The sequence below is a fragment of the Lactuca sativa genome, chromosome 2, assembly GCF_002870075.4.
Source record: "Lactuca sativa cultivar Salinas chromosome 2, Lsat_Salinas_v11, whole genome shotgun sequence".
Classification (NCBI taxonomy): domain Eukaryota; kingdom Viridiplantae; phylum Streptophyta; class Magnoliopsida; order Asterales; family Asteraceae; genus Lactuca; species Lactuca sativa.
The window spans coordinates 209,842,395-209,854,799 of record NC_056624.2 but is presented as its reverse complement, the minus strand read 5'-3'; the positions used below and the strand labels follow the sequence as shown (position 1 = coordinate 209,854,799).

General features: G+C 33.3%; 1 protein-coding gene across 27 annotated transcripts; it reads left to right on the top strand.

The window, feature by feature from the left end:
- Window positions 1-491: 491 nt before the first annotated feature.
- LOC111906243 (G-type lectin S-receptor-like serine/threonine-protein kinase At4g27290) lies at window positions 492-7,535 on the top strand. 27 transcript variants are annotated; one of them, XM_042899506.2, is made up of 16 exons: window positions 492-1,875; window positions 2,015-2,137; window positions 2,225-2,349; window positions 2,440-2,650; window positions 2,755-2,992; window positions 3,082-3,232; window positions 3,323-4,264; window positions 4,557-4,613; window positions 4,707-4,845; window positions 4,942-5,010; window positions 5,525-5,600; window positions 5,768-5,928; window positions 6,045-6,155; window positions 6,238-6,473; window positions 6,557-6,734; window positions 6,832-7,535. In XM_042899506.2, the coding sequence occupies exons 1-7, from the start codon at window positions 513-515 to the stop codon at window positions 3,629-3,631; spliced, it is 2,520 nt and encodes an 839-aa protein (XP_042755440.1). In that variant the 5' UTR covers window positions 492-512; the 3' UTR covers window positions 3,632-4,264; window positions 4,557-4,613; window positions 4,707-4,845; window positions 4,942-5,010; window positions 5,525-5,600; window positions 5,768-5,928; window positions 6,045-6,155; window positions 6,238-6,473; window positions 6,557-6,734; window positions 6,832-7,535. The 27 variants fall into 27 exon arrangements, with proteins under 27 accessions (XP_042755440.1, XP_042755438.1, XP_042755434.1 ...); XM_042899504.2 differs by having other exon boundaries at window positions 4,557-4,622; XM_042899500.2 differs by having other exon boundaries at window positions 4,557-4,635.
- The last annotated feature ends 4,870 nt before the right edge of the window (window positions 7,536-12,405 follow it).

The following is a 12,405-nucleotide window of genomic DNA, read 5'->3' as shown; positions in this document are numbered from 1 at the left end:
GAGAGAGAGAGACCTTTTTCATATTATTTCATTCTTTTTCTTTTTTTTAATAAGTGAAAACATCATAAATGGTCCATGTGGTAGTGAAATGACGAAAATGCCCTTCAGTTAACGGACAAAATTTAACGGAGTTAACAATAAAAACCAAACATCAAAAGTCTTGAAAACACAGGGACCATCTATGAGGTTTTTAAACCACGGGGACGAAACTTTAGATTTTGGGTAACCACAGGGACCATTTATAATATTTTTTCTTTTATTAATTTGAGAACAAATTCACATAAATACTACAAACTCATTGATTTACTTTTTTTTTTTCAATTACTTTATAAAATGTTTAGTGTTTACATATTGATATTAAACTTTTTATTTTTAATAAACCCATCTAGTACACGGCCACACCTAATTTTTAATACAATAAGAAAAAAGAAAAGAAAAAACTCCGTTTGATAGAAAACTAAATAAACAGAGGAAAGACTTTTCTAAGTCCACAATGGCAACTAGAAAAACTCATGCACTCAAGTCTTCTAGAAAATATAAAACAGGCTTACAGAGTAAATGTTAATTGTAGAGTGAAGATCAGATTGGATTGTATGGATCGTCTTACCATGATTTGGTTCTACTTGTATGCTCTAGTCATCATCCTGAAAGCTAGTAGTGCAATAGACACCATGTTTCAAAATCAGAGCCTCAAAGATGGCGAGACCCTTGTTTCAGAAGCTGAAGTTTTTGAATTAGGGTTTTTCGGACTTGGGAATTCACGTTATCGGCACTTGGGGATATGGTATAAGCAAATATCAGAACTTACTATCGTATGGGTTGCTAATAGAGAGGTGCCATTTGTTGACCCCACGGGTGTGCTCAAAATCAGTGACAAGGGTACGCTAGAGCTTCTCAGTGTTAGCAATACCTCAGTTTGGTCATCCCAATCCTCCAAACCAGGGACAAATATGAATCCAGTGGCACAGCTTTTGGATTCTGGAAATTTTGTCATCAGAGATGATGTCAGTGGCGACATCATTTGGCAAAGCTTTGATCATCCTGGAGACACTTGGCTACCGGGAATGAAAATCGGTGTGGACCTTGTAACGGGCAGAAAAAGGAACTTGACATCATGGAAGAGTTCTGATGATCCTTCATCAGGTTCGTATACAGTTTGGATGGACATCAGTGGATATCCACAATTATATACTATGAAAGATGAATCAAGTTTCCAACAGAGGGTTGGATTTTGGAATGGACAAGGGTTTACTGGAATGCTGGGTGTAGGACCAAACAGCTTATATGCGTTTGACTTTGTTTTTACTCGCGAGGAGATTTACTCCAAATACACAGGATTTAACAGTTCAATTCTTACTAGGATGATACTCCATCAACAGGGCAGTTTCACGCAGTTGGTGTGGATGCCTAGAATGCAAGCATGGAATGTATATATGATTGTAGCTCGTGATATCTGTGACCGCTACGATTTATGTGGTCCTTATGGAAGCTGTAACATCAACCGTTCGCCAGCGTGTGCGTGTTTACAAGGATTTGAACCCAAGTTGCCAGAAGAATGGTCTGCTGCAAAATGGTCAAATGGGTGTAAGCATAACATCACTACTACCGATAAAAATGGGTTCATTAAGTTTACAAACCTGAAATTGCCCGACTCACGGGATTCATGGTTCAATAGCACCATGTCCCTTGAGGAATGTGGGATCCTTTGCAGTCGCAACGTCTCTTGTACAGCTTATGCAAATATTGATGTTAGAGAAGGCGGAAGTGGATGTTTACAGTGGTCAACTGAGCTGCTTGATATCAGAGAGGCTTCGGAAACAGATTCCTCAGGGCAAAACATCTACATAAAAAAGCCCACCACCAACAACTTAATTCGTAAGTGCATTTGTCATTCACTCATTACATTGCTTATGTTTCGCTTGGATGCTTGATTTTATTTCTAATCATGTTAATGTAAGCTCATTCCTGTTACTGACTACAACTACCACCACTAACGTTTTGAATGGGTAAAAAGCAGACAAGAAGAAGTCGAACACGAGTCTTAAAGTGGCCATGTCAATAGTACTCACAGTCGTTATGCTTGGCTTTGCACTGATACTATATGCTTGGAGAAGGAAGAAGAAATCACGTCGTAAAGGTGAGGGCATCTTACAAGTTCTGAGCTTTCACTTTGTATAGATTTAGGGAAGTTGAACCATTCATTCATGTTTCATATAATCTTTAGCAAACAAGAACAAGAAGCAAGATTCTGATCTGCCTTTGTTCAGCTTGAGTAAGATAATCAAGGCCACCAGTAACTTTTCAATCCTCAATAAGCTAGGACAAGGAGGTTTCGGTGCAGTTTACAAGGTAAAAACTCCAATATCAAAACAACAATCAGCAATGATATATGAACAGTAAGTAAGTGCATCTGACCTATGAATTAAAAATGATATTCAGGGTGTGCTTGATGAAGGAGGAGAAATAGCTGTGAAGCGGCTTTCAAAGACATCAAAGCAAGGACTTGATGAATTCCAGAACGAAGTTAAATGTATTGCTAAGCTTCAGCATAGGAATCTTGTGAAGCTTTTGGGATACTGCATTCAAGGAGAGGAAATGATGTTGATTTATGAATACATGCCCAACAAAAGCTTGGACTCTTTTTTATTTGGTAGGCCCTTCTCAAGATTATATAATAGCACACACTTGATTAAATCATTAAAATACGTAATACAAACTTAAAAAGAAATTCCTTTTTTTTTTTTTTTGTGGCAGATGAAAACAACTCCTTGTTACTCGACTGGCGTCAACGCTACCACATTATCAATGGGATTGCTCGAGGTCTTCTTTATCTCCATCAAGATTCCAGGCTTAGAATAATCCATAGAGATCTAAAAGCAAGCAACGTTTTGCTTGATTCCAACTTGAACCCAAAAATATCAGACTTTGGCTTGGCTAGAATGTTCAAAGAATATGAGACCGAAGCTAACACAAACAAAGTTGTTGGTACATTGTAAGAAGCCACTAATCATAATGCATGTGTTGTAGCTTAACATATCTTCTATATCTATCATTCTACACTTACATACAAATATTCTGCAGGGGTTACATCTCTCCAGAGTATGCAGTGAATGGGCTTTTCTCAGTGAAATCAGATGTATTTAGCTTTGGTGTTTTGGTGTTGGAGATTGTGAGTGGGAAGAAAAACAGAGGATTCTCTCATCAAGATCACCATGATAACCTTCTCGGGCATGTAAGTTTGGTGAAAATAATCTAATTCCCATAATCAACAAATAGATCTTATCAGTAATCTAATCTCTTATTGAGCTTCAAAATGGTTTAGGCATGGAGACTTTACAAGGAAGACAAACCTCTGGAGCTGGTTGACACAGCCTTAGGGGACTCGTGGGTTGTTTCTGAAGTATTGCAATCAATACATGTTGGTTTATCATGTGTGCAACAACATGCAGATGATAGGCCAATTATGTCTTCTGTGATTCATATGTTGAGTGGTGAGGGTGCATTATCTCCGCCACAACCACCTGGCTTTTTCACACAAGTGGCAAAGCCTGAAGATAAGTCTAACTTAATCATACCAGAAGTGTTGGTCTCAGTCAATGAAGTCACGATTACACAATTTGATGCTCGATAATTACATAAAGGTGTAGACCCATGACCAAGTACCTGATCCACATCCAGTGATTTGCACACAAAGTGCATTTCTATTTCGTTTCCTCTTGGTATTGTTATAAATTCAATGTGATTAAAGTATAGGGCGTATAGAAACCCAATCCTGATTTGGAACTTAATCTGATCTAGTAATGCAGTAAGCTACTTTACAAACTAAGATTCATTTCTGTAAGTCTCTACCCATGGAAATGATAGAAATGATCATCACTAGACCTATGCTACAAACCATGGAAATTCACATAAACCAACAGCGCTGTCACACCAGCTGTTGATAAAAGTTAACATCTTGATTAACCACAATTGAAAGGCGGAAAGAGGCTATAACAATAAAATATTCGAATTTATGGTCTTGCAAACTACATGTTTTCTTTAAGAATTTTCAACAAACACGTAATTGGCAATGTAGGTTACAGTCAGCAATCGGAATCTAATCAAGATTGGGAAAATTGCAGCACAGATAAAATGTGATGATTCAGAGATTACCTTATTATCTCAAGCAATTCCTTATTCATTCCATCTTACAGCTCCCTCACAGCTAACAATCAATATCAAGATCAGGTCAAGGAGAACGGGTACAGGATATAGGGTGGCAAACGTAAGTGTCATTGGTTGAAACAGGTTGAGTGCTTGAACCTGATATAGTGTGGTGTCGACTTGTTTTATTTTTGTGTTGCAACGAGTTTAGAGTTTAGAACTCGTAATTACGTAATGATGAAGAGTTGAAGTATTAAATAAATTGAAAGAGTAGGGAAAGAAAATCAATCAAAATAAGTTTAAAGGAATTAAATCATATTGAAAGAGAAATTAGCGATTAAGAAAAGTAAACAAGTGGCTAATTAGTGTTTTCTACATTGTAATTGAGAAATGGGTAGCCGTCAATTTTTCAGCCAAGTGTGATGCATGTTATCTTGCGCCGGAGCTCATAAATTGTGGAAGAAATAGAGGTGTCGTAGGTCAAAGTCAAAGGTTTACTTTTCTTTTCTTTCCTTTAACTTTGCATTTGAGTTGATTTTGATTTTTTTATTTTTGCTTCTCAGATTTTTGATCGCCCATCTTCACTAATGGAAGAAGACCCACATAATCCAAAATTTGGACCTGTAGTAAGTGCAAAAGTCCTTGGTGCCCCTCAATTTCTCCTTTGCATATTGCCAGAAAGAAAAAATTCTGGCTTATATGGTATAAAATATAAATTCTATTTTAGCAAATATAAAACAATTTTATGAGATGTGGGATTTTTAGCCCTAATTTTCACTCACTAAATTGTGCACGTAGCTCCTTCGGTTAAGCCAACATGCTTCTCTTCTCATCTTTGGCTATGTAGAAACCATCGACAAATTGTAGGTATGGGTTTGTCGATCATATTCCTCTTATTTTGCTTCTTTTATGCCCTTCGATTTATGAGTCCAGAGGCTATAATTTTTTATGTTCCACTTTTGATTGTTATTGATGTGTTTGGTTTTACTTTTCTATTTTACCAACATTACGAGATACTTATTTTGCAGTATCATATCGCCGACATTTGACCGTCATATTTTGATTTGAAAGGAATATTTAATGATCGTTTTTTAGCAACTTTCTTTGGTTTGAAGTTTTTTTCCCCATTTGGGATTAATTGTCGTTTCCAACTTCTCTAAAATTACACAGAAAGTTAATACATGGCTTGATTTTGAATGGTTTTGCCACTTTCGACCAGCTCAACATCCGTCCAATTAGCTTTCTTAGTCAACGCCGACCATTGAAGTGGAAAGTACCAACGAATTTGTTTAGCGTCTTGTAGATGAACTTACATCGGTTTCAATTGTTTGTTTTATTTTGTATTTGAAGAAGCTCACCTTTGAACTCCTAATTTGTACAGAGGAACAATGGTTTCAACCTGATTGTACTCTATAAGTATAGTTTTTTGGCGTTCGACAACTCGCTTGGACTTACAGGTTAGTCATCTCTTTGTGCAAGTTATTCTACCAGAGTAGTCAATTTGTAAAAATTGATGCAACACTAACGTCAATTGTGTTCCTAATTAGAAATAATCCAAAACAATTTCTTACCATACCTTTAATTCATAAATTGATCATTCTGTTATCTGATACTACTTGATCAGGCAACTCCAATATTCACATCCACATCAACAGAGAGCAGCTTCACATATATTTTAGTCAACTAGCCATCAAGTTCATCTGATTCAAGTATTGGTGTTACAATCGTTTATAAATCCAGTTAACAATGAACACCCTTACAGTTAACATCAAAAAACAATAAACTGTATTAATCTTCTTTCTTGTGCTTGAAATAGAATCAAAAACTTCCATTAATGGTGCTACATCCTGTAGCCTTGGCATAAATTTAGACAATGTGATAGTTATTGGTTATTTCTACAGGAAGAGATAGAAAACAAAATACAACTTGCAATGATTTGGCTATAAAAATTCTTCAAAGATATAATTACTCTATCTCAGTATTGAAAACAACATCAAATCACCTATCTGGAGGTATCCATTCTTTGCTACTTCACATTATTTGAAATTTGTTTTATAAAATCTAAGGGTAAAATAGGCATTTACCCTCTTTCAGACAGATTATCAACCTGGAAATGAAAGAAAAAAAATATGTATACAATATTTTCCACCTGGAAATGAAAGAAAAAAAATATGTATACAAAATTTATAGAGATCCAATTCGATAAGCAAGGAAGGATATTAGGGGCTGCAGTCAGAACTTATGTTCTAGAAAGATCACATGTTTTCCAAGTATCTGACCCCGAGAGAAACTATCATTCCTTTTACATGCTTTGTGCAGCACCCCCAGAGGTAACTTCAATTATTCTAGATTTTTCTATCTACCTTTTTTTTATATTTACAATGTATCTAAGAGTATCAATAAATGTTTCCAGGATGCAAAGAAATTTAAATTAGGATATCTGAGATTGTTTCATTCTTTGGATCCAACTATTTGCTATGAAGTAGCAAATATTCATGATGGAAGAGAAGAGTTGGAAACACGATTGTTGATTTTTGATTTGTACGTTTCAATGGGGATTCAATGTTGATTTTTCTGAAGCGGTTACTGAGGTAAGAGACGACATAGTAGCAGTGGTAGCCTCCTAATGTAAAGTATATTATTATTTTTTGCATTTTTCATTATGTGTTGACAATTTTTGTTTTGCAGAGAGTTCACCAACTACAAAGGGTAGGGGTCGTGATGTTCATATATCATCTAGAGAATAGAACCGTATAGCATTTCCAAGATAAATGGTCAACAAGAACAGAGCAGCAACCTTTAACAAAGTAGCAACCTTTCGGTCAACAAGAGGAATCATTAGATTTTGTGATTCGTGTCCCGTTGTAACGAAAAAGCTGAACGTCAAATACATGAAATGGAATCATCCATTGTTTACATTTATAGTGTCTGGTATGCTGGAATGGAATCATCCATTCCATCGGAATGACATGAAAAAATGTTTGTTTCTCTTAACAGAATGGAATAGGCTATTCATTATGGTGTCCATTCCATTCAATTCAACTAAACACATTTTTTAATCATGAAACAAGTGGAGGTTGATGATCTTCAAGAACTGATATTACCTCAAGAGCACAGAATACCAACAAATATTACATAGTATTTCCGATGAGATTCCTTCTGCCATCTTTTGTCTTTAACATATTTTACGACTTTTTGACATATTTCATTTTGTTGCTTTTACAGATTATGGATTATATCATCAGTATTCAAAAATTTTGTATTAGAGAGCATTCAACAAAAGTAGCATATCATGTACTCTGTAACAAAATTAGCGACCAACTGTATACTTATAAAACAACATAAGAGTTGTACAATTTTTTTTTTGAGGAACGTGATTCGTTTGCAATCAACCGATGGCTTCCAACCCCCGCAACGCGGGGAAGCTTCACTAGTTTCTATCAATATCTAATAACCTTAAGCTACAAGTCTTATCGTCTAATAATACTAGGTTATAACCCATGAAAACCACGGGTAAATTTTTTTTAAAACATTTATTTTATTAATAAGAGTTAAGTTTGTTTAAAACTTTTTGTATTGATTATTTAAAATTAATATATATATATATATATATATATATATATATATATATATATATATATATATATTGTAAATAATTTATAAAACATAATATAAATTCCAGTAGAGTTTAAAGAGATACACTATGAATAATATAAATGACATTGATATATAAAAGATAAAATATAACAAAAATGTAATAATAATAAATAAAAAAACACAATAGTTTGGCTGTAAAAACTACGAATTATTTATAAATTTTTAAAAAATTCCTTATATACAACATTGAAAATTTTATTTGTAAGTCTACCATCCTTATAAAAAATTAACAATTTCAATCATTCTCTACTTTGAACTCTAGATAAGACAACATACAACTGTCAATATAAAAAAACAGGATCTTTGAGATATAGACCAACCTTCGATAAGACAACATTCAAGTGCACACATAGAGTGATACATAATTAAAAGAAATTACATGCAATACAACTATCAATTAGAAAAAAAAGGTATGAATTTTCTGCCTTCCCGATTACAACTTAGCATTTTATATTACATACATTGGTATTTAGAATTAACACATATCGATTAATGATGATGCAGAGATAGAGTGATACATAATTATATAAAAAAATTATACGCAATACAGCTATCACTTAGAAAAAAAAAGGTATGAATTTTCTGCCTTTCCGATTACAGATTACAGGCTACAGATATAGAATTTTCTGCCTTTCCGATTATTTAGAATTAACACAGATCGATTAATGATGATGCGGAGAAAACATTACAGATTACAGATACATGGTATATTTCAAATTCAACATAGATTATATGAATGATATGGACATTTCCATTGTATAAGATGATGAATATAAAATACTAACCTGATATTCGACAGGAATTTACTTTGAAGCAAAGTAATATTGTTTCTTAGTGATGAAGAAGTCACCAAAGTTTTGAAAACCAGTTTTTTAGTTGAACCGGTATGGTGAGCGGTTCCCGGTTCGACCGCCGAGTCAACCGGTTTCTATATTTTTCATGTCTTTTCTTATTTTCCTACACATACATACATATATAATTCATAAATTTTATGTTTACAAGTTCAAACATTAAAAATACACATACAAAAAAGTTGTAGATGAATCCAAATACATTAAAATAGCACATAATCATAAGTTTTAGTATTTTATATCAATCCATATACGTCAAAAAGAAAATAAAATATAATACCAAAACAAGATATAGTTTTAAATGAATACAAACACATCAAAAAAACTTTATAACATTTACCATATATTTTTATTTATAGAAAACTAAATAGATTTGAAAAAAAATCACACAAAGTTTATTGTGTAAATGGTTCTTTTTCATGTGTTTTTTTTCGGTTTAACCGGTTCAACCGGTTTATTTTGACCGCTTCAACTGGATTTTCTAAAAACCGGCCGGTTCAATCCGGTTCAGAAATCGACATAAAATCGGTGATAGTTGAACCGCTCTCACCACCGGTTCCCGATCCAACCGGTTCGACCGGCGGTTCAAACCGGTTTTTAAAACATTGGAAGTCACCGGAATTATAGACTTGGTTTATATACACACGAAATTATGATATGTATTTTAGAAATGATTTAGGATGATATCAGTTTCCATAAATATGGAATGTTGAATTATTGAATATGAGGCTAATTTCAGATTTGAAAAAATAATCGGCAAAACTAATAAATCCTATAAACCAATTTTATTCACAATTAATTCCGAGTTAATTCCTTAAATCTTGGAGTTAGTTAGTTAATTTTGGATTGAAATAATGAATCCCAATAAAGAGGGATTCTTACCAATTCATACCAAATTTATGTATATCTAGTTTTGTATCATTTAAAAGGGCAGGAATTTAAAAGCGTGAGAAATTTTGTATTGCAAAGGAAGGACATCATGGTAAAATCACAATGACCGGATTCTGCAATAGGAGTGGCACGTGGATGAAGGTTTCTTTTATTAAGAAGGAAGATATAATGGAATCCCAACCCTAATAAAAGAAACCATTTTGTCTACGTGTCATCTTCTTAGTTCAAAAATTTACAAAGTAAACTTTCAATTTTGCCCTTTGCCTTTTAAATTCGTGTTTATAATCAATTTTTTTTTCTTTTTTTTTTCCTGAAATTCAAGAACAAATTTTCTGTCAATCCCTCCAAACTTCTTGCGTAAAACCCTACCGCCTCCCATCATCTCTAGAGCATTATCGCCACTAGAGCCATCCTCGCTATGGCCATCGTCGGCTTCCGTGATTCACCACCGCACTATCCTTAGTCACCACCATTGCACTCCTCCATTAAGAAACCCTAAATCTGATGTTATTCGTCACTCCACCTTTTGTTGAAGATTTGTCCGATACTGGAAAAATTGTTTTAATTACATCTTCCGCTGATTACACTCATTTAGAATAGGAATTTTTGCCAATTTCTTGCTTGAAATCGGTCTTCCGTTTCATCGACACTGCTATGATGTCATCTCTATTTCTCCGATGCCTCATCTAATTGACACTTTTCGTTCACTAATGTGTTGAAATGGTTACATGAACCCTAATAGGCTATGTGAATGGGGAGAACTTTTGAACCAGATTTTATCCAATGTGGGAATGTGGGATTGAAAAGGGTTTCCAGCTACCATATTCCCTGTTCCTACACCTAATACTCTCTCATCTCAGACAGCCACCGACTGTAACCACCTGTGGGCCTGTGTATCGCCTACAACTACCCCGTCTGTTCATCTTCATATTTCCATCCTTGCAATTGTCGCTGGACTTCTAGGACCATAAGAGGGGCATGGAGGATGGTGGTTGAAATGGATCTCCCAAGAGAACAAAGGTATTATTTTATTTCACTTTTCACATTTTTTTCATATAGTAGTGGGTAGATATTATAATCATCTTTCTTTAATTTCTTGGTTTGTTTTGCTAAATGCTTTATATACATATGCAAATAAATCTTCCACACTAGATCCTAAATATGAGGTGAACTTTTTTAGTGTTGATGAATGTTGAACTAATTCTCATGTACGTAGGCACATATAAATTCCATGATAGTTGCTCTTTCAAAACAATAAATTCCATTATAGTTGTGAAAAGTTAATTCTTTACATAAAATGTAAAAAAAAGTAAGACATGCGATCGATTATCTCGTCTTTATCCTTTTGCTTCAATCTATTTAACATGAAATTAGAGATTTAATATGTGTAAAAAATATGTGTACATTTTCACAAATATTGCTGTAAATATTTGTGGGTTCACTTATGTCGGTTACCAAGATCAAGAAATTGGAACAATCAATGACCAAAATAAAATTAAAATTACTCAGTCCTGTTTGTGTTTTTCTCCCTTTCAGATATTGATTTATGAAAATTTTAGCAAGTTATTATATTTCCCTCGGTTCCATTTTGTTAAGACTTTAGTGGTCCATGGATTTTGTGATTTACAATTGGATATTTTTCAGCAAACATAAGATACTTTAATGGTTCATGAATGGTTTGATTTTTGAAAAAAAAAAAGTTGTTCTTAGGCTCTGTCAACTTTATTGAGCTATAAGGCTGAAAATTTATATTGTTATGCATTAAACATAAAAAAATTGGTTTTTGATGTCAAACATGAAAGTACATAGCTGTTTTTGTAGTATAGTGTTTTATTACATTTCTTTCCATTATAGCAAGAAATAGTAATGTACATTTCTTTGGGCCTCACCTTTAAAGCTTGCAGCACTTAAGGTGTCTATTATTATTATTATTATTATTATTTTATTTTATTTTTTTGTTATAGATTAGTGCTTTGACACAGTTGAATGTCAATGAAAACTTATCATACATGTACCTCATAGATTAACACAGAGAATACGACTCGGTCAATTTTTTTTTTTGCTCTTATTTTAAGGTTTTATATCAAATATGGTCTCTTCAGACTTTATGATTAGTTCACTACTTTCTTTTGCATTATTATGTAAGTATTTAATACATCTTTATTTAAAACTAATGATGAGTTGATGGGATTTTGGTTAAGTTTATTACTTACTGTTATACCTTGAATCTCATGATAACCAAGTGTTTAAAAGAATTGACTTTATTGAGAAATTAATCGATAAAGTGCAACGGTATGCAAATAATGAGTTTGAATTAAATAACAAATGTTTTTTTTTGTTTGGTTAAATACAATAAATAATAGTGTACGTTTGTTGCTTTTGTTCTAAGGGCTGCTACTTTTATTTCATACAGTTTGACAGCTGGGTCATAGCAAATTAGGGCTATTGCAAAGAGGACTAACAACTTCAGTTATGCTATCTCATATACTTTTGGAAGCAAAAAACTTGAAGAGCACTTTGTTAATAGTTGATCATGCAATGTTTAAAGCTTGAAGTTGATTATGACATGCTCAACTGTAATTTAACATGTTTTATTATTTGGTGTTTATCGATTTTTACATTTTGCAGTTTTATATTTTCTAAATTTAATGTTTTTAATCAAGAAACCTTACATGCATTTGTTTGTAAAGTGGTATTATAAAAGAATATATTAAGATAAACTTATATAAACAAATTATGATTGGCTAAGAGCATGCTAAACATAAAAATAGAATGATCTCTTATGAATTAAAAGGAGTAAAAAATTCTACTATAAAAATATAATAGAATTTGTTGTGAAAATGTTTTGAAGTTAATGGAGAAA